This window comes from Chelon labrosus (genome assembly GCF_963514085.1).
Source record: "Chelon labrosus genome assembly, chromosome: 18".
Classification (NCBI taxonomy): Eukaryota; Metazoa; Chordata; class Actinopteri; order Mugiliformes; family Mugilidae; genus Chelon; species Chelon labrosus.
Window position 1 is genome coordinate 6,963,264 of NC_140351.1, and position 20,953 is coordinate 6,984,216.

At 43.2% G+C, this 20,953-nt stretch overlaps 2 protein-coding genes across 3 annotated transcripts in view; both read left to right on the forward strand.

Annotated features, from left to right (window-relative positions):
• arhgap29a (Rho GTPase activating protein 29a) overlaps positions 1 to 1,992 on the forward strand; it is a 34,031-nt gene extending 32,039 nt beyond the window's left edge. For both annotated transcript variants that reach the window (XM_084565845.1, XM_084565846.1), the window contains one exon: positions 39 to 1,992. In XM_084565845.1, the coding sequence (XP_084421971.1) occupies positions 39 to 985 (947 nt within the window). In that variant the 3' untranslated portion in view covers positions 986 to 1,992. The remainder of the gene's footprint in view (positions 1 to 38) is intronic.
• An 825-nt stretch (positions 1,993 to 2,817) lies between these two features.
• The window catches only part of abca4a (ATP-binding cassette, sub-family A (ABC1), member 4a), a 33,107-nt gene continuing 14,971 nt past the window's right edge, over positions 2,818 to 20,953 (forward strand). The window contains exons 1-15 of the mRNA XM_084566035.1: positions 2,818 to 2,987; positions 3,578 to 3,671; positions 3,799 to 3,940; positions 4,223 to 4,362; positions 6,960 to 7,087; positions 7,561 to 7,758; positions 10,121 to 10,210; positions 11,251 to 11,485; positions 13,435 to 13,574; positions 15,777 to 15,893; positions 16,359 to 16,556; positions 18,489 to 18,694; positions 18,779 to 18,955; positions 19,044 to 19,266; positions 20,654 to 20,875. Coding sequence (XP_084422161.1) covers positions 2,856 to 2,987; positions 3,578 to 3,671; positions 3,799 to 3,940; positions 4,223 to 4,362; positions 6,960 to 7,087; positions 7,561 to 7,758; positions 10,121 to 10,210; positions 11,251 to 11,485; positions 13,435 to 13,574; positions 15,777 to 15,893; positions 16,359 to 16,556; positions 18,489 to 18,694; positions 18,779 to 18,955; positions 19,044 to 19,266; positions 20,654 to 20,875 — 2,442 coding nt within the window. The 5' untranslated portion in view covers positions 2,818 to 2,855. The remainder of the gene's footprint in view (positions 2,988 to 3,577; positions 3,672 to 3,798; positions 3,941 to 4,222; positions 4,363 to 6,959; positions 7,088 to 7,560; positions 7,759 to 10,120; positions 10,211 to 11,250; positions 11,486 to 13,434; positions 13,575 to 15,776; positions 15,894 to 16,358; positions 16,557 to 18,488; positions 18,695 to 18,778; positions 18,956 to 19,043; positions 19,267 to 20,653; positions 20,876 to 20,953) is intronic.

Here is a 20,953-nt window from a genome sequence, read left to right on the forward strand (position 1 = left end):
GTCCATGTTTTAACTTTTTAAAATATTTCTGTTCAAAGCTGATGAACTGGATTCAGACGCACTCAACGGGGTCCTGTCATCAAGCGTCTCCGACGTCCCGAAACGTGGCGAGCGAGGCCTCAGTCGCTCTCAGCACATCACAGTCACCAGGGTCCAGCTTCGACACCCTCGGAGCAAACTCTCCTCCCGGCCGGTCAGCATGCCGGCCGAGCGGTTGCTCAACCGAGGCCAAGTAGACGAGCAAAACTCCCGGAACAGCTTCGACAAAGACGACGGCAGAGGAGGCGCTTGTGACCAGGCGATCGAAGAGGTGGACGAGACTGAGAACACTAAATTGCGAGCGGGCACGCATTACAGGAGCACGTTTATCGACACCCAGACGTTACGCAGGACTTGGGACAAACAGTACAAGCACGAAGTTACCTCCAGGACTGTTAGAATTGTGGCCAGTTCGTCCACAGAGAGTACAGTGGACACCAGCAATTTGTCAACTTCTGTGCCATCAGCCTTCTCAGTTGGAACCACAGAGAGCTCTATTAGCACCATCTACCCCAATAGACCATTAACAGTCGCAGTGCGACCCAGTAGGACTTTAAGAAAGGAGGACAATATAACTAAGTACAGCCCGGTTGCTACAGCTTTCAGGCCTCCCAGAACTCTTCAGCCTCCCCCAGGAACCTTCTACAAGCCCCCATCAGGGAGCAAAGCTAAAGCGCTGTCGAAGAACTGTCCGTTAGCCAACAGCGCCGAGGAAGAAGACGACGATGACGACGACGAGGAGGAGGATGAGGAACTGGGTATAGAGATAGAGGTGTCTGTAGACGAGCCTCTCGAGGAGGACATTGAGGTTGAGCAGGCAGCAATGTCTCAGTCTCCCAGTTCTAGCCCCGAGGAACTGGGCCAGAACCAGAACAAACCAGTGTACCAGAGACTAAGGCCCAGGCGCCTCCAAGAGGTGGAACACAGAGAGGCTCATTTTGTCTAAATCATAAAGACACACGGCCTCAAACGTGAACAATGTGCGCCACGTTGTTTTTGAGAAAGACTGATAAACATCTGCATCGACTCTATAAAGAAAAATAACCAGATGTGTGACTGCAGGCACTGTGTGTAGAAACCTTGTACCTATTATCCTATTATTTGTACCTTTTGGTCCTCAAAAGACAAACAGGATGCACTTAAAACGTATTTTTTCACATGATTCACAAACCTTTCATTTACCAATCACATGCTCAGTTACACGCTGACAACCGGTCAGACTATTTATAATTATTATATTTTTTTTCCAAGCTGTGCAATTACATTCTTGTTTAAATATTTTGTATAAAAAAAAAAGAAGTTCTTACAGGCTCACCGTGTATGTTTATATACCAAAATACAGTTTGAATCGTTTCAATAGCTCATATAGCCACAACAATGGACAAAAAAATGGTGCACTTACCAGATATCAGTAGTCGGAGTTGTCTTGTACCTACTGTGAGTGTTTTAAACTGTTACACATAGGTTTTAATTAATCATTTTTGCTATTAACTGTATAAAGCAGTATAATGATCTTTGTTACAAGCTGTATTGGACTGTATTGATAACGTCACGAAGCACCGGCTGCAAAGGGTATATATACACCGTACATCCACTTGTTTTTATACTGTTCAACTCGATTGGGGTCAACTTGTCTGAAAAGCTTTCAGAAATGCCACATGGCGTTTTTTTAAATTTGAATTCATTTTAATGCAACATTTACACTTCTTGATAGCCAAAGCTGTTTTTCTTGTTTTTCTTTATCCTTTTCTTTTTTCTTTTAAGCTGTCTCATCAATAACCTAAACCTTACAGGCTCTTTGTAAGTAACAGGAAGTGCATCATTTATTTAAATGGTATCTGTTTTTCACGGTAATGTACAAGGTTGACAGTATATGCTTAAAAGTTCAGTGTAAGAAAAGAGGTACATGAAAACAAACACCCTTTTGTAACTTATTAAAATATATCTGACAACTTCCAACTATGATGTTTTGTCTGTTTTTCTTCTTTTTTACCCTCAAATTTCTAACTAAAGTATAATTTGTTAACCATAAAAAGCTTATTAGCAATCAGCATGATGGCCGGTGACTACAGATGTTAAAACTAGTGTTATAAATTAAATATGTCTTAAACAGGGATGGAATTATAATTAGCGGTGGGATTATACAGCATAATGAAGGCCAGGTGGGGTGGTTAGGTCACATAGGCATCTACAAATGGAAGCGAGAGGCGTTAACCGTCTCCCAGCACTGAGAAAGGAGATTAAATCAATCTGCTTAACTATTCACGAGGTCTAGAAACGAGCTGTGTTAGCAGCCACGGGAACACTTGTGAGAATATGCGGTGTTATGCTTCATTTACTGGATATCAGTCTGCACTGCAAGTGTTCTTCTGAGGTACGTTATGCTGCACTGAATGCTTTGCAGTTCACTAGTATCTTCTAGTGTAGCGTGTCTGATTAGTGTATTGGTAGCCGTGAACTTGCACCATAGCTTTAACTGATCCAGATCACAGTTAATGTTGTTTACATGTCCCGGGAATGCGCAGTGTTTCGTGTTGTTTTGGTTGTGACGTTAACCGTGAGCGGTACTGACAGCAAATATGTAAACCGTGGGTGGATTTGTTTCTGCTCCTCCGACCCTGAGAAGTGTCTTGAGCTCATTAACCTCATTAGAGATCTACTGCTAGCTTTCACATGGACCTTACACCAGCTGAATGGACAGATTTGTAAGACACATAGGCGCTCATCCACAGCATTTCAACCATTCAACTGAAAATCTTATGGTTTTAAATTGATTAAATAATACAAGAAGGCTTTAATTGGCTCATAAGATAACTATGAACTGGTTGAATACAGGTTTGCCAGCTGGAGCCTGCCCCTGCGGGGGTAAAAAAGGAGGCGCCATGGGGGCAGGAGGACAAATCAAACTCCTGCTTTGGAAGAACTGGACCGTCCGCAGGAGGCAGAGGGTAAAATCCTCTCGTCCATCAGTAACACCACAATATATGTGTACATATATACAAGTGAATGCTTTGGTTAGATAAAATGTGTTCAGGTCATATTCTTTGCAGATGACACCAGCGTATTTATCATCGTCTGGCCAACCCTAAGAATATAAGAAACAGCTTAGAACAACATTTTACCTTGGTGATAGCAGTATTTACAGTTGTCAACAAAGCACAAAAGGAAACTTGTGTCTGTCTCTCAACCAATAAACCTAACAAGTATGTCTTTGGATGGTGGGAGGAAGTTGGAGTCCCTGGAGAGACCACAGCAACTGTGAACTCAGTAAATTGTTCCATCTGTTTGAAACACATAAGTGGAATTGAGTGATTCTGACCCAACAAAGTGTTAAATAAATTAAAAATAAATTATTAAACGGTGTAAGAAAACAATGCAATTGAGTTGTTAGGAACAAGCTGAACTATCGCTAAAGGTATTCTGCATCTCTCAGGGGCCTTAGGGTTGCGCCATGGTGGGCTATAGTATTGGTTTATCAATTGCCATGTTTGGAATCCATTTGTGATTTGTGAAAGTTTATGTTGTGCATTTTAACCAGGTACGTTTCTTCATGGAGATCATGTGGCCTGTTATGCTGTTCATGGGACTGGTATGGCTAAGAAGAGTGAATCCACTCTACCGTCAACATGAATGTGAGCAAGCGGCTACTTTACAAGGAAATATCAAAAACTATATCCTCTGCGGGCAGTCCTGTTCATACAGATTCATAGAAGACTTGTGTAATACATACAAAGCTAACAGGACCTCAATCTATTTCAGGCCACTTCCCCAATAAGGCCATGCCCTCAACTGGGGTCCTACCATGGATCCAGGGGATCTTCTGTAATGCCAACAACCCTTGTTTTCAACACCCCACCCGTGGGGAATCTCCCGGCCTGGTGTCCAACTACAACAACTCCATGTAAGCATCAGCCTGGGCTAACAAAGGATGGCTGTTTTCATCCAGAGGTGTTGAATTCCTAAGAAATACTTGATCTGAGATGAAGGTGGTGGGGTCTGAAAGAAAATATTTTATTTTATTTGGGCAGCCAAGGCTATCGTTAGTCCATCTGGGGCTCATGTTTAGTCTAAGCAGGCACTGGCTGCTAAAGAGAGCACTTTCTATAAATGTGCTGTATATGATGTGAACCTATTGATGAACAAGACAAAATAACAATGTTCTCTTATCACCCTTGCTCCTCAGATTGGCTCGGTTCTACAAAGATGCCCAGGAGCTTCTTCTCAGTGACCAAGAGTTACTCCAGTATGGTCGCCTCTGGAGGGAAATGAACGCCATGAGTAACTTCATGGACACTCTGCGGACACACCCTGAACGGGTCTCAGGTCTGTGCTCCATGTTTTCATCAACATCCCGAAAAAACTTCATTGCAAAGCAAATCCAAAGTCAATGAGTTTATTTTCTGTGGTTGTTACTAGCAGAATCTACTTTCTGGATTTCCTAGCTGGCAGTTAATACAAATCTCATGTACATTATGGCTAAATTTATCCTTGCACACTATTTATAGTGTTAGTGGCAGACTGTACAACTAAGAATTATGAATTATCTGCAGTTTTTAAACTCCACATCAGGTAAAATCTATATTTAGTTGGGTGTGTAGCATGTCTGCTAGCTCAGAAAAGCTGAAAATAATCCTTGCAGCCAGTTTGTTATGAGTGGTCTGAGAGTAAACCTGTGTTATTCAGTGAGCCGTTTCAATTTTGAGCCGGTTACTATGTCGGAAGTTAGTTATTTGCATAAGACCGCCCCTCAGCCATATATGGAGCTTCCCAACACGGCTATAGACTCCTTCCTGGTATACACAGCTAGCGACGCCTCATTTAATTTTAGCAAGTGTCGGATACAAAAAGACAATGAAGCAATCCGGGCACACAAGGCTTCTTTCCACAGAATCCCAGCCTCATGAGAAACAAGAGCCAGGTGGCTTGATTTTATTTTTCCTGGAAATAGTGAAAGACTGCAGTCTATACGACGCGGGACTCACATCCAAGTTGTGCTAAATCAGTTTTTAAAACTCAAAACTACAGTCTGGTCTAAAGCTGCATCCTGGTGTACGTCACACCTCAAACATTTTCCCATCAGTCTGTCCGGACAGTGTGTGACACGATTATATCACACGGGTTTAAGGCAGGCCTGTAATGTAAGCTGCTTACTTTTGCCTCTAGCATATTGTTTATTTGTTGGGAAAGCAATTCATGTGTCACCCATTCACTCTTATGTTCTCCATGAGAGAACAAGTGCCTCAAGGGACCCCAGGCTAGCTACTCTCTCTTCATGTATACTTGCACATGTATATTGTATATACTCCACTTTTCCCGACTGGCAAAATAAACCTTTATGATGGGAGTGGAATGAGGCTGAGTGCATTCCAGCCTGTGAATGATTACGTCTGGCTGCTGGAGACGTACGTAGATGGACTCGCAGAGATACGGACCCACATTCCACTCAAGTTCCTGTGAGTCCCGGGAAAAAAGAGAGAACCCGGTTATGTAACCGGGTTCTCTGTGAACTGAGGGTTCACATCCAGCACACAAAACCCTTGAGGATGAGCGAATGTGAATGTGTGGGCATTAATGTGGGCATGCCAATGCAAGATGGATGGCCTGCAAGGGGATGACCAATGATGGCACCTTGAATTTTCATTCACATTTTGTAAAGCACACTGTTTTCTGACAGAGACGCTGATGAAAAAGTCATTTTTCAGAACTGTCTTTTAAATGTGGATTTATACCAATCAGGCATAACATTATATCCTAATATTTTGTAGGTCTGCTTTGTGCCTCCAAAACAGTTGTGGCTCATCAGAGAATGGACATGGGCCCTCTGAGGTGTCTTGATCAGTTGGGATCTAGTGAATTTGGAGGTCAGGTCAACACCTTGTGCTGTTCTTCATGTCATCAAGGAGTGTCATTGCTATGGGGTGGGGCTACCTGGTCTGGTCTAGGTGGATGCTACATGTCTCAGTAACATCCACACGAATGAATGGCAGGTCCAAAATTTCCCAACAGATTATCACCAGATGGTCAATGTCGGTGAATAGTTATCAGCCAGCCTGCTAGCATTCACTGATTAACACACCCACATCTTGTAAGTTTGAATTTGAGGGAAAAATTGAATTGTGGCTTTTATCGTGGACTATTTTTTTTGGTCAGGAGTAAGAGTATTATGGGAGAGAAAGCAATCTCTATTCTTGTTTAAGAACTCGAGGAAGCATATTTACCAAGATGTCAAATCACTGCCTTCCACTCATTACACACATAACAGTGTTGAACTCCCAGCTTGTACATTCATGTACATATTGGCTGAACGAATCGGTCTGCCTAATCTCAGCTATGTGCATGACTTCACCACAAAAACAAGATGTCCTACTACATGCACTATGTTCCCCTTTATCGCGTGAGTCAATGTTACTGTGAAGTTTTTGTTATACTCTTTGTGTTCGGAGGTCTGACAATAAACCACCGAGGCACTGGTCAAATGTTGCTGGATAATTCCACATCTGTTTGCCACGTTCTTTCTCCTGGTCTTCTGAATCAGTACTTACCCCATTTCTAAATTTCTTTCTTTTACGTAGTTTCCATTTGGTGCATCACTAAGCCGGTTCAGTAGGATCTGGATAGAGGCCAAAACAGCTTTTTGGCTGCCGAAGAAAAACTCTATTCATGCACCGACTAGCTCCTGGAAATAATGGGACATTGCAGGGGTTTGTGTTGCAATGATTCCAATGAGGCGGATTTGTTGCAACTTGCTCAACATATGTGTCACTAAGAACAAAGATTTTTGCCTGACTCAAACGGAAGTGTGATAATAACAACAGCACATACTGTAGCTATTAGAGCCAAAAATCTACGTATGTACTATACATCTGAAGCCTTCTAAAGACACATTTATTGCACCACTGCCCTTGTCTTTCCGTCTGTAGGCCGAGGGGTAAAGGTGGAGACTATCCTGAAGGATGATGAGACTCTGACGTCATTCCTGCTGAGAGACATTCCTCTGACAGAGTCTGTGGTGTATCATCTAGTCAATGCCCAAATCAGGCCTGAACAGGTACGTGCCCCCTTGCCCCTCCCCACACACATACACACACACACACGTAGCTAAGGGTACACAGTGTACCATTTTAACATCGCTAAATCAATACCCCATTAATTCTAAGACGTTAGTGCAAGCAGCGACCTGTGTGTACACCGGTTTTGCAGGATAGCAAACTGGATTTTGTTGGAGTTCAAAACATGAAGAGTTACCTCAACCCATGCCGTCAACCAGAAAGTACTCTCTGAGCAATGACTTGCTCACACGTGGAATTTTTATACTCTATTTTGGCATCTGAGAAGCTGACTTGAATTAATTATACAGCTCAACACTATTCAGGTTAAAACACAGATACATTAATAGAGTCACTAACCGATAATCTGTAGGCCGAAAGACATCACGGTGCAGTAATTTAAGAATCTAAATCCCTGTGTCCCTGTTTGACCTGACCCTAACGTAAGCACACCTCCCGCTCTCCTTATTTTCAGTTTGCTTTTGGGGTCCCAGAGCTACATCTGAAAGACATCGCCTGCAGCCTGAATCTGCTGGAGCGATTCCTCATTTTCCAAAGCCACAGAGGTCTCTACGCCGTTCGCAACGCCATGTGCCTCCTCACCCCGCAGAGGCTGCAGATCATCGAGGACAAATTCTACGCCAACGTTGACTTCTTCAAACTCTTCCGCCTGGTCAGTGCTGGTTCATTCGGGTGGGCTGATGTGGAAAACAGTATAATGTAACGATGACAGACACTTCAGTTTATCACAACATCTTTCAAATAAATCTCCTTGTAAAACTCTGGTTTTCTACTTCCACTAAAAAATATCTAAACCATCAACACTTCAATCTGCCATAAATAAAGTGGAAGCACTTTGTCCATATTTACAGCTTAAACCCTTGCCAGTAAAACTATTAAGCCATCCATTATGGGACAACTGTACACAGTTTATATAAATATATCATATAACAATTTGGCAGGGTTATCCAGTTAGTCTCTGGACAGGAAAGGGCAGTATGGAGCTGCATCTGGATGCATCCCATCTGGGATCATTCCATGTTTATTAACTTTATTTGCAAAGAACTCTGATGGTAAGTCAGAGAAGACTGAGCCAAGCGAAGGCTGAATGGCTGAATGTCTTGGGGCGAAGCTGGCATAGGGCAGTAGAAAACATAGCAAGATATTAGACTGGTAAAATAGTTATTGAGCAATGGCATAGAGCAGATATGTTAAACTCAAGGCTATCTATCACAATTGGCTCGCAGGTATTTTGCGTGCGCACCAATAGCTGAGCTTTTAGCATCAGGCAGGTACAGAGTTCATGAGAGTTGGCCACTAAAAGCTCAAGCCACAAATATTAGAGCACTAAATACTAAAATATGTTAATGGAGATTCTTACACAAAGACAAAGTAATGCTGTACCAGTTAGCAGGCTAAATCGGTTAGCCTACTATTCCACGGTAGCACACAGCAAACAGAAAACTTACTAAGATATAAATGACAACACAACTACAGCTAAACACCTGTCGGTTGCTAAGTTCACGTGCTAACTTAGCAACCGACTGACTTAGCATGCTAACTTAGCCCCGTGGTTAGCTCCGCTCTCCACGATATAATCAGTCGGTTGCTAAGTTCACATGCTAACTTAGCAACCTACTGACTTAACATGCTAACTTAGCCCCGTGGTTAGCACCGCTCTCCACTATCAGTCGGTTGCTAAGTTCACATGCTAACTTAGCAACCTACTGACTTAGCATGCTAACTTGGCTAACTTAGTGATTTGGAGTCAGTTCTTAATCTTGACCCCCTCTCTGACTGAGTTTGATACATACTAGCATAGAGGGCACATTTATTTAATGTGTTCATCTGGTCGGCAAGTTTGACGAGCGATTTTTACATTTTAGATGTCAGGTTTGTTGCATAATAAAATCACACAACTAAACTCTGGCTGACTTGAGTCAACGGTCTGTCCTCATATCACATCCAGATCAAACTTTAACAAGCTCACACAAGCTTATTGTCTGACATGCGACATGTTTTCAGTCAGGAGACACAATGGATGAACAGCTTTTTGTGTTTTTATAGGAGCTATGACTCAAAGGGTGGGACTAATATTTCTCAGGGAAATGCAGTGCAGTGTAACAAAACAACATGCAGAAAATGCCCACCACCCCCACCTCCCCTCACCCAAGGATGACTAAATTAAGGGTTTGCAGCTCTGCCAACAAAGCTTCAAATAGACTGGGTTAATGCAGACAACATGTAAAACAGTCAGCATTAGCCGAGCAGACGGACTTGGCCTCCTTATATAATTAGCTTACTGCAGAGACACTGCTCTCTTTAGCAGCCAGGGCCCGCTCGGCATAAACACAAGCCTCAGGAAGACCAACAACAACAATGGCTACCCTCTGCCTCCCTCTTCTTCCAAAACTCAGTCACGTGACGCTTGAGCCGGGCCAAGAGTGCTTGGGTTGTACGTTCCTGTCCTTATATGCTCCTCGTGTTGACATTCTCTCACTCTCCAGAATCACTGCACCCCACTGGAGTGGTTTAAAATACGACTGCTGCTCTTAAGTAAAGAAGTTTTACTCGGATCACACATTCGCTGTTCTCTCATCCACGTTCACTGAGATAGGAAGAGACGTTAAAGAGGAAGGATGTTTCTGCGTCTTGACCTCGAGCTGCTTCCTGGACATCCAACCTATTGTGTTTGTGAAGTTTTTTGGAAGCTCTCAAGCCCCAAAAAAAGCAGATTGTCAATAGAAAGCAGTGCTAGGAAAAGATAAATGGAAGCCGTAACAAATGAACAATGAAGACGGTTTTCATTTTCAAGCTTGATTTCTTTAGGTGGCTATGGATTTTATCACTCTTTTACGATACATCACATAAACACACCCTGGTTTAGAAAGACATTTGGTTTTTATTGGAAATGTTGATTTTTAAGGAACAGAATTCTGCACATTGACAGTCAGAGACTTAATGTTTCCCCATAAATCTGAAGGTGAATATGACATTTGAGAGTCCATTCATGCCGTGTTTGTGTTTCTCATTAGCTTCCTCTCGTTCTGGACAATCACTCCGAAGGCATTAACATTCACTTCTGGGTACGGGTAGTCTCTGACGCTTCGGACAAACTGCACGAGGTAAGGCCGCCGGTAGCTCCATTCAAAAGTTCACCGCTCTGTATTTTTAGCCGGCAGGAAACAGTTGCTTCCTCTGGCATGAGTTTTTTTGACGCAAACACAGAGGGGGTGGGCGGGGTGAGGTGGGGGGTATCGTTTAGTGCGTATGAAGAGGGCTAAATCCAGAACAGGCTCATTTGGCCTCAAAAATAGATACATCATCACTTTGAGAACATCCCAATGGGAAAAAAAACAAAAACAAACAGAAACACAGCGACTCCAACAACAAGTGAAGCCTCCAGCCATGGAAACGGTTAAAGAACAGATTAATATCAGTCTCAGTTCTCTCACTGACATTAAATCTATGCACACTCCATTTCCTTTGCTTGGATTATTCTCCTCAGTGTAACCACGTCTAGTGTGTTGTGATAAAGATCAATACTGGTGCAACAAGTTAAGTGAAAGTCTTTCTGCAAGGGTGTATCACCCGATATGAAACAACGTTTGGTTAATGTGGGTGGGTATACTGTTGTGTTTGTTGTGGATGTTTCCATGGGACATTCAGTAGCTGACAGCCCGACATCCTGTTGGCGAGACACTTGTCTCTGTTGGGACCGTAGACAGTGCATGGCTGGAGTGGAAGATGACTTTTGAATCAGAAATGGAAGATTCCAAAAAAAACTTCCATGTTTTGTTTATTTTTTTCCACTGAACCTGTCGCAACAATGCTCGTCTTATTTCTTTCCATCGGCGAGGGAACTTGCTAATTCCCCCTCGCCCCCACTACTCACACACACACATACTCTCTCACAGACTTTTTAAGCCGTGCTCACCATCTTAATACACAATTATACAGTACAGTTTATCCTCTATGTATATCTATTTGTATATTAAAATTAAAGCTCCTTGGAAGATTAGGTCGTCTCTGTTTTGGATGTAATAAATACATGCCTATTATTCAAAGCCCTGGATGCCCCATGTTCACTGAATATATCTTCATTATAAGAGGACTGTTTCAATCTCCGGTTTTCTCCTGTCTCTCTCTTCTCATGTCCCTACAGTTGCTCCAGAGGAGCAGCTTCAGGGAGTTCGTCCACGTCCTGACTCCCCTCTTCAAGAACAGTATGTCCTTCAGGCAGGTGATGGCCGCCGCCTCCAGCCTCGTATGCGGCTACACGGAGGGCGCTTTCTCCCGAGTCGCCTCCTTCAACTGGTATGAGGACAATAACTACAAAGCCTTCCTGGGAATCGGCAGCGGATGGGCACAGGGCCAGTACACGTACGACAACAGCACCAGTGAGTGGGACGGTAGTACCAAACCCGCTAGGTTTGTGCAGTTTCCCGTAACGGTGAATGCTGTGATTTTGTTCCGCTTTCTTTGTGCAAGAGATCAAAAACTCCTGCATAAGAATCTGGGAGGTTTCATAGCAGATCTGATTCCATATGCATCATCATGTGGAATCTGGATTTCATTTTGGGGAGTGTTTCATCCAAATAAAGAGTAAAAAAAGTACCTCTTGATGAATCTAGAAAGACCTACAACCAAACAGAAACATTTTTCATATCCACAGTGCTCAAATTACGCTTATGACGACATTGCTGTTACTCTTCTGTCCTTCAAAGAATGCTGAAATGATTTAAATTCGGCCAGCAGATCTTTGCAGGAGCATAATAGGTTCCCAAAGGAGTGACTCCAGACTACCTTTCTGCCACAATAAAACATCCGCGCACATGTTTTCGAGGTTAGTCTGGCTTCCAGGCTAACAATAAAGTAAAATGACAATTCTTTCAAAATCAACGATATGAATAATTTGTATTCATCAAGTCTAATGAGCAGAAAAGGCCTCAATGTTTTTTTAGCATCCAGTTCTCCAGGTACACAGCTTTTCAAGGTACTTTGCAGGTATAGGTGGTTCCAACCATCTTGGGGAACTTGCTACAACTATCCTGAGGATTTAATCGGTCTCTTCATGTAAACCCAGACCGATTCTGTAATTCTGTTGGATAATTTGCAGTCCCTTGCCATCTATTGCGTAAATCCTCGTTCGTTCTCCCCACAAGATATTTTGGGCAGATAGTTCTTAGTGAGTCTGGCTGTTTCAGGTCAATGTCATGCCGCAGAATCAACTTAGGGCCAAACCAGGTAACTCTCTGATTGTACAGCATAATGGATAAGAATCTAAAGAGCCTGAAATGTTTGCACATAACTGTGAGCACATGTAGGAGCAAACTGTTTTTTTTTCTCCTTTGTTCTGGATGAATTATTCATAACCATGCTTGCAGTCTTAAATCCGAAGATTCACTTTGTCACTCCACCCTAAGATTTATAATAAGTGAAAGTTATTCTACTCATCATTGATGTTTTGCATGAAAAGATTGGATGTGTGTGTCTAACCGTAATGCCTGACAGACATCGCTTTCCATTTATCAATCTGCTTAAGCTGCGTAAGCCTTAAATGACATTTTGCCATTATGCCGTAGACCACTTATTATTAAAGTCGGCCCACAATCATTATTTGACTTGTCGAGACTGTAACGTCTGTACCTGTGTTATGCTGTTGTAAGTTCAATTACTCTTTTGTGTGCATTCAACTGCACTCGAGATAAATGAGAGGTTTCTCCAGATGTACATGAATGTTGAATTAATTCAGTAATTCTTTGTGCAAAACTATTCCTTCTCCTTTCCCACTTTATAGTTCATCCAGTCTTTGTGCTCTCCAGTTTAGTACACCGCTTCATTGGATGAGCATGAACAAAAATACAGATTTTCTGTAATTCGTTACCAAATTCTTCATGATAAATCCTCTTTGATAATGTAGAATAGGCTCTCAAACATCTTACTTTACTTACATTGCAGCAGTGATTATACACCGATCAGGCATAACATTATGACCTCGATATTGTGTAGGTCTCCCTTGTACCTCCAAAACAGTTCTATGGGGTGAGGGGAGGGGCCTCTGTGGACCATCCCACAGATACTTGATCAGTTTGGGATTTTGTGAATTTGGAGACAAGGTCAACGCGGGTTTTTTGAGTTGTTCCTAACTGCTGGGGATGGCTGCTGCCATCAAGGAGTGTCATTGCTATGGGCTGGGGGTGCCTGGTCTGGTCTAGGTGGGTGCTACATGTCTAAGTAACTTCCACACGAATGCCAGGTCCAAAAATTTCCCAGCAGAACACTGTATTGCCACAAGATGGTCAATGTTATTTACTTCTAAGTAATGACACATAATCTTTCTCTCCAGCTCCTTTCTGCAATGACCTGATGCAAGAACTGGAGTCCAACCCTGCCACCAGGATTGTGTGGAACTCTGTCAAGCCCATGCTCATGGGACGGATCCTCTACGCCCCCGACTCTCCTGCTGTCAGGAAGATCATACGAAATGTGAGCAGCATTGACCACATGGTGGATGATTCCAAGACATGTTACACTGACATGTGGAAGTCACGCTTTAGAATTGTGCTATGGATGCAATCACAGTTGCCTTGATAGAAACAGTTGGGGAAAGTCTTATGGTAGACAAGAAGTGATGCATTTAGTGTGCTTTGCGGGATATTTTGAGTAAATAGTTTAATGTTAGGTAGTTAGCAGGATTATTAAATAAAGACGAGATGCACTTCGAGAAAAAGTTTAAAAATAGAATAAATTGCCATCCTTAAAATCCTTTCCGTTACCCAACGACATCCACGTCTTTGTTTTTCTTCGGGGCAGGCGAGCCCACTGCAGTGAACAATGCGTTTTCCCTCAAAAGAGGATCAGCTTTCCTCCAGTCATGTCCAACCCTTTGTATCTAGATGTAGATACGTGTTGGTCAAAGCCCCTTTAGGGGGGCAGCAGTCATGGATGGCTTGGTCGCAATGGAAGAACACAAGCTGATCGGCTGTGGTGGCTATCACTCAGTCTACTGGCGCCACGGCTTTTTCACTGTTATGTAAGCAGCACGGTCGTTCCTTAAAGACGTGGTCGCGCGCACACACACAAAGAGACCCACACATTTGTGTTTCCTCTTTGCCAACCTTTAATGACGTCTTTGTTTTCCTCTTCCTTCTGATTGGGATCTTAATTGCACTAAGAAAGTAATGACCAAAGGGTTAAGCCATTACTTTCCAAAAACAAAAACAAAAACACAGCCTTGGTAGACTCTTTGTTGTCAAACGCTCAACTCATGCATCACTGTGGAGGAACGCGAAGAGAAGAACATTTGACGTATGTTGTCATGCTTTATGTGACTGCTCTTCTGTAATGGCGAGCTACGTAGGTTTTATCTTTAACCTCTCATCAAGGTGCTTTTACCTTGCAGGGACTAGGAATTCAACTTTGACCGGTCTTACGGTTCAGACGTCTTGTTTGCATGGAACAGCTTCATAATTATAATCAAAGAGCATGGAGAACCTGTAATTGGGCAACTGGTTGTTTTGCCACTCATCCAACTGGTTCCTCAGAAGAAGACGTTTTGCTACTTGTAGAGTTTCTTGAAGACGTTTCACCTCTTATCCAAGTAGTTTAAGAAGCAACTTAAGAAGCTACTTGGACGAGTGGTGAAACATCTTTAAGAAACCCTACAAGTCCAGTTGTCCTTCTTTTTTTTTTTTTGGATATACCATGACCTGGATGACTGAGAATCTTCGCAGACGTAGGGCCGAATGTTCCCATCCTTTAATCTGGCAAATATCAGCAACCACTTGATGTGTTTAGCACCCCTTCTGTAAAAGATAAGACGCATCTAGATAGGCACCAAAGGCATTTCCTTTACTTTAATCAATGATCCTTTTGTTGCAGCTTTACATCTACCAGCATGTCTTTAAGCATATACAACGTAAGGTCCAGAGCACCCCACATTTTAGATCCTACGTCTGTTCCCGTCTTCTCTTCTCCTGCCTGCCGTTTCTAACCGCCTCATGGGATGAGGAAGCGCTCACTTGTGGGAACCTGACTGGGATTCACTGGGCCAGGCTGAATGCATTCAACCAGTTGTCACCAACGGCCTCCATTGTCACCCCGGCCCCATTGTCCCCATTGTCACCCAAAATCAGACACACACAAGAGGAAGGCGTTTAATTGGGTGTACTCTTGAGTGCTTTCATCCCCCACTGCACATGGCTGAATGCTGGAACAGCCAGCCTTGGGTATGCGCCACACAAAGCACTGTACCCACACACATTCAGGGTTTTAACGATAAGCGTGCGGTAAATATTTGACGATTTGGCAGCGGAGTGCATTTGTTGCACAGTTTCTGGTTATCTGTGCAGGCCCACGGGAATTCTTTGTGTGAGAATGTGTGTGTTGTCTTTGCAAAGCCTGTTTTCACAGAGAGTTTAATGTGGGAATGGTATGTAGCGGGAGATTAGGAGATCTGTGACACTGTGTGTGCTTGAGTGTCTGAATGTTGTGTACACATGTGGATTTGATGTTTTCATCAACAGGCAGTGTCTTCCGCATGCCGAACAAAGACGAAATGTTTGTATTTACATATGTTCTATGGTATTTTATAGCATTTTTGACCAAGGCATGGACATCAATGAGAATCCTTGTCTTAAAATACCAATTTCTGTCACACATACACTCACATTTCTATCTCCCCTGTAGGCAAACACCACATTTGAGGAGCTGGAGAGACTGAAGACAATGGGGAAGGCCTGGGAGGAAGTGGCTCCTCAGATCTGGGCTTTTTTCCAAGATGGAGTCCAAGTCAAGATGATCCGGGTAGGACAACAGCATTGTCCGGCCGAATGAATAAGTGTCCGTAGTCTAGAGTCTCTTAACGCGGAAACAAAAGGGCAAAATAAAATGAATGTACGGAATATTAGATTGCAATCTCTTTAGTAAGAGTTAACGTTAACATTAGCAAAATGGAGACATTTATGCTCAACAATTGTCTCTTTGAATGATGTGATTGATGATGTTGTTGTTATTTCATCCTGATCTTTTTTCCTCACTGATTTTACAGAGGTCTCAGGAATTTCCTGCTTGAATATAGAAGCTTATCTTACCAAAATATCGCATGCCATCTCTTTCCCTTTTCCATTTATTCCTCTCTTTCATGTTTTTGTTTTTCCCTCGACACATTCATCACAGCGCATCTATTTGACTCCTTGTTCTGGTCCTCGTTCTTCTGGAAAAAAACTGGGAAAAATAGACGCCATTACCCTGCTTCCTTCTCTGTTTCAGGACACCATCCGCAACCCATCTGTAATGGACTTCATTGACAGGAGTTTGAATAATGCGCCGTTCTCTTCCAAGCACATCCTCAACTTCCTGCACAACGGCCCACCGGAGGATCGTCCAGACGACGTGCCTGATTTCGACTGGCGAGACATCTTCAACCTCATTGACCGGGTCATTCGGATGCTCAACCAGTACGGGGATGTGAGTGTGCATTGCTAAAAGGACTTGGGGCCTTTTAGCACTTCCTTCCTCTGGGCAAAATTACCTGCCTCTCAAATAGCACTGACTGGATTTTGAGAAATGTGGAATTGTTCCGACGAGTAAAAGGAGGTCCCACACCTTTTCTCACTTTAGACTTTGACACAAGAGTGTGGACTGTTTTGCTATTTCACTTCACCTGAAATGTCAAGTTTAGGTACAGGCCTATTCATGAAATAATCCAATTAAAAGTCCTGCCACTTGTAGATTTCAGTACACTGGTGGCCTAACTGCTCTTGACGTGATGCGAGCATTTAGATAAACTGCCTCTAAGGGCCCTGTAATTTGTCCCCCTGTCCAGAGACATGAAAATCCACCCAGGTGGGCATGAGCCAGGGCAACAAACTAGCTGTCGAGTCTCTTTTGTTTGCCGCTGACTGAGTGGAGCTAAAGAGATAAAAACAACAAAAAACACATCACATACCATCTCTTGTGAGGGCCCTCCACGTTGGAGTGAGCCAGTGTATTTGAAACAAAGTTTAAATTGCCCCTTTTGCAGAGGCTAATCGGGATGAGAGGCCTATCGCGCTGGGGGGTGACACGGGGGGTACCTGGGGGCACGGCCGGGTAGATGGTTGGTGCGCGGTGTTTTTGTCCAAGTTGAAGCTTACAGCACTTGAGTGTGACAGAGAGAGGGGGAACGATTGAGGCCGATTAGATACAGCTGTCACTCTATCCACTATCCATTATAGAGAGGCAACAATGACCATGGGCTTGATGGCCGCCTGGCTCACGTTGGTGGCATGCATGCGTATCACACCACCCAGTGGGGCTGCAGTGTTACGAGGTGAACGCTTGAGTAAATCAGGGGATGGTCTTTTAAAAGTGAATCAGTTGTAGCGTGCATTGTGTCTGTAAATGCAAACATGCATGTATTCTGGATGCATATCTATGTTTAAATGGCAAACTCGGTGCATGTATGTTTTGGGTTTAGAAGCAGTGTCCGTGCACTCTCAGCGGCACAACAACAGTGTTGGATTGATTCCTTTTGGATCAAGGCCCTCCTTATTTGCATTAGCTTACAGTGAATGGCTGTATCAGACACGGTATTCAAGGAAGAGACAGCCGCTGCAAACTGCAAATGAGTGAGGATCGTTGCAACGCAAGGCCAACACTGGTCACTCTAGAGATGACTCTTTCGGGTCAGTCCACCATTTTTTGAGAGCTAAATATCTCAACAGCTGTAAGACAAACTGTAATTTAGATGGTGAAAAAGAGGCATTTATAGTTTCAAAATGATTTATTCTATTGACTCTACAAAAATTTTACTGCAGTACCACTGTAGCCTGGTAGTATCAGACTCAGTCCTCATCAGAATTTGACTCTGGTAACATGCCAAAGGTTACAACCAATTCAGAAGTGCAGTTCTACAGCCAATCAGAGCCAAACGAAATTTGGGAAGTTGGGATCAAGTTCATCTGCCCCCGACTCCAATATCGGCCAATTTCGAGTCCCAGTACTGATGGGGACGTCCCTAAACACAATCAGCTCCATAGCACTCAGATGATATGAATACGTCGATGTTACTCTTCGTCAATCTCCGCATAAAACCCATGAAAACGATTTGCCGGGGTCTTAATCAGTTTCCAAACAACTTCAACTAAGTACAGTCTAATATCTACGTCACAAAAAATAAATGGTGGGATGGAAGTTGGTTTAGCTTCCAGGCTAGGACCACTGTGAAGTTGAAAACATATTATCCTGAATTTTGAATTGCCATTTTCCTTATGTTAGCTTTTAGCATTTAGGTCAACCCAATGCTGTGCTCGCAACATAGCTGTCTACTCTTACTGTTTTATAAGTCAGGTTAATTACTAAGGTTACCCTGTCCTCTCTATTTATTTGTCTGTCTGTCTCTCGTCCACCCGTCCTCAGTGTGTGATCCTGGATAAATTTGTGGCTCTGCCTAACGAGGATGCCGTCACGCATCAGGCCTTGGACCTGTTGGAGGAAAGCAAGTTCTGGGCCGGCCTCGTCTTCGTAAACATGTACTCGTGGACGACCAAAGTCCCGCCTCATGTTCAGTTCAAGATCCGTATGGATATTGATGTGGTGGAGCGCACCAACAAGGTCAAAGACAGGTCAGATCCGAACTTTAGAAGGAGTAAAATACAAGGCTAATACAGAACTATTAGAGGCTAATTATGTGTGTATTGTGTACTCAGGTACTGGGACCCAGGCCCCAGAGCTGATCCTATGGATGACCTCCGCTATATTTGGGGTGGCTTTGCATATCTTCAGGACATTATAGAGCATGGGATCATTAAGACTCAGACCGGAAAGGAATGGCCACTCGGTGTTTACCTACAGCAGATGCCCTACCCTTGTTATGTGGATGATCTGTAAGTGGAAGCATGATCATTTAAGTCGAAAATTATTATTCATTTTCAAGATAAAGATCTTATTTGTCCCTCTTTCTTCTCTGTCCAGCTTCATGCTGACACTGAGCCGCTGTTTCCCAATCTTCATGGTGCTGGCCTGGGTCTACTCCGTGTCCATGATAGTGAAGAGCATCGTTCTGGAGAAGGAACTCCGCTTGAAGGAGACCCTGAAGGCCACGGGGGTCACCAACGGTGTCATTTGGTCCACCTGGTTTATTGACAGCTTTCTCATGATGGGCACTAGCACAGCTCTGCTTACTGCCATCATCATGGTGAGGAGAACTATTTTTTTTTTTTATCAGCATATTGACAATGTTTAGGCAGATGAAAAACTATAGGAGGACATTGAAAAACTATAGGCCTTCAATGCCCTCCAAACTTATTCAAAACACCTCTTAATACAATCGTTACAACGCCACCGCTATACAAACCATTAACATCATACGGATACGCAATAAAACAGGCAAAAATATGTAAATATAATTAATTTTACTCACCAGAAACAATTTAAAGTTCTCATAGGGCTCACAGTAGCTGACCTGAAAGTGGCGGACACACCCTTTCCCTGGCTGGGTCATGCTAGCTAGCTAACTAGCTCCGGGGTTGGGCGGCCTCTCCTCTCAATCCTCTCATCTTTTCCTTCAAAGTCTGCCGTGAAAATGGCTTTCTAAGAAGATTTGTAACCAAATCCATAGCCTCCCCTCCTATCGTCATCGTGGGTTCAAAAAATAGGTGATGCCCTCTCATCAGAGGATGCGAAAACGCTGGTAGTAGCATAGGCCACAGAGAAGGCTTAAGAATACAAACTTGAAATGTGATTGGTTAAAGGAACAGCGTCATTACAGTGTGTTTCAAGCTTCAGCCGCATGCAGGCAGATTTCTTTGACTCCGGCAACATGTGACGGCTGAAATATGATTAGATAAAAGCTCTAATGCAAAGCTACACAAACAGACAAGCCATAACATGAAAAGAATAGGCTATTGGGAATAATTTAAGATTAATGGGAAAATATTCAAATGTAAATCACTGATTTTGATAAAGTTTAGGCCAGCAGAGAAGGCGTTGCCGGCCCTGACGGCCCACGGTTTTCTACTTTCTGCCTATTTCACTGTGAATCATTACACAGTAATTTTCCTTTAAGTAATTAATTGATAATAGCGGTACACTGGGTGTACGCTGACCCTATCAATCATTGATAAAGAGCTGTGAACACCGTGACATCATGGGAATTATGTCAACGGCTTTGCAGGAATGTGCCGGTAAATGATTAACTCTTCTTCTACCTAGTAAAAGTCACAGGTTCTCTGCTGTGAGGCAACCGGTGACTCATCTGACACGTTATAGACAGAATGGCTGCTGCGACCTCTAGTGGAAACTTTGTGTAAAACAACATTGAAACATGAAAACTTAACATCCCTGTGCAGCTATCTATGAACCTTATCTTATAGCAATAAAAAACTCACAAAGGTATAATAATGCAAGACTCTTTTCACCATTTCTATCACTTGTTTGAATGATTTCACTCATTTTTAACACTGCATGTAAAGAATGCAGGTAAACAACATGTCTGATATACACACAGAGCTAAGTCCCCCAATCAAAATCTATTTAATATACTTTAAATAGCAAATACAACTTGTTTTCTCTCTCGTCTCCAGGGAGGGAGGGTGTTGAACTACAGCAACCCCGTCATCCTCTTCCTCTTTCTGCTCACCTTCACCACGGCCACCATCATGCAGTGCTTCCTCCTCAGCGTCTTCTTCAACCAGGCCAACCTGGCCGCGGCGTGCTGCGGCATCGTTTACTTCACCCTCTACCTTCCGCACATCTTCTGCTTCGCCTGGCAAGACCGCATCACCAAAGACATGAAGATCCTGGTGGTGGGTGTAACATGCGTGTAAATTCATTCTGGTTAAAACGGATGTTGAGAATTTTACCAGCTTTTATCGTTGCCTCCT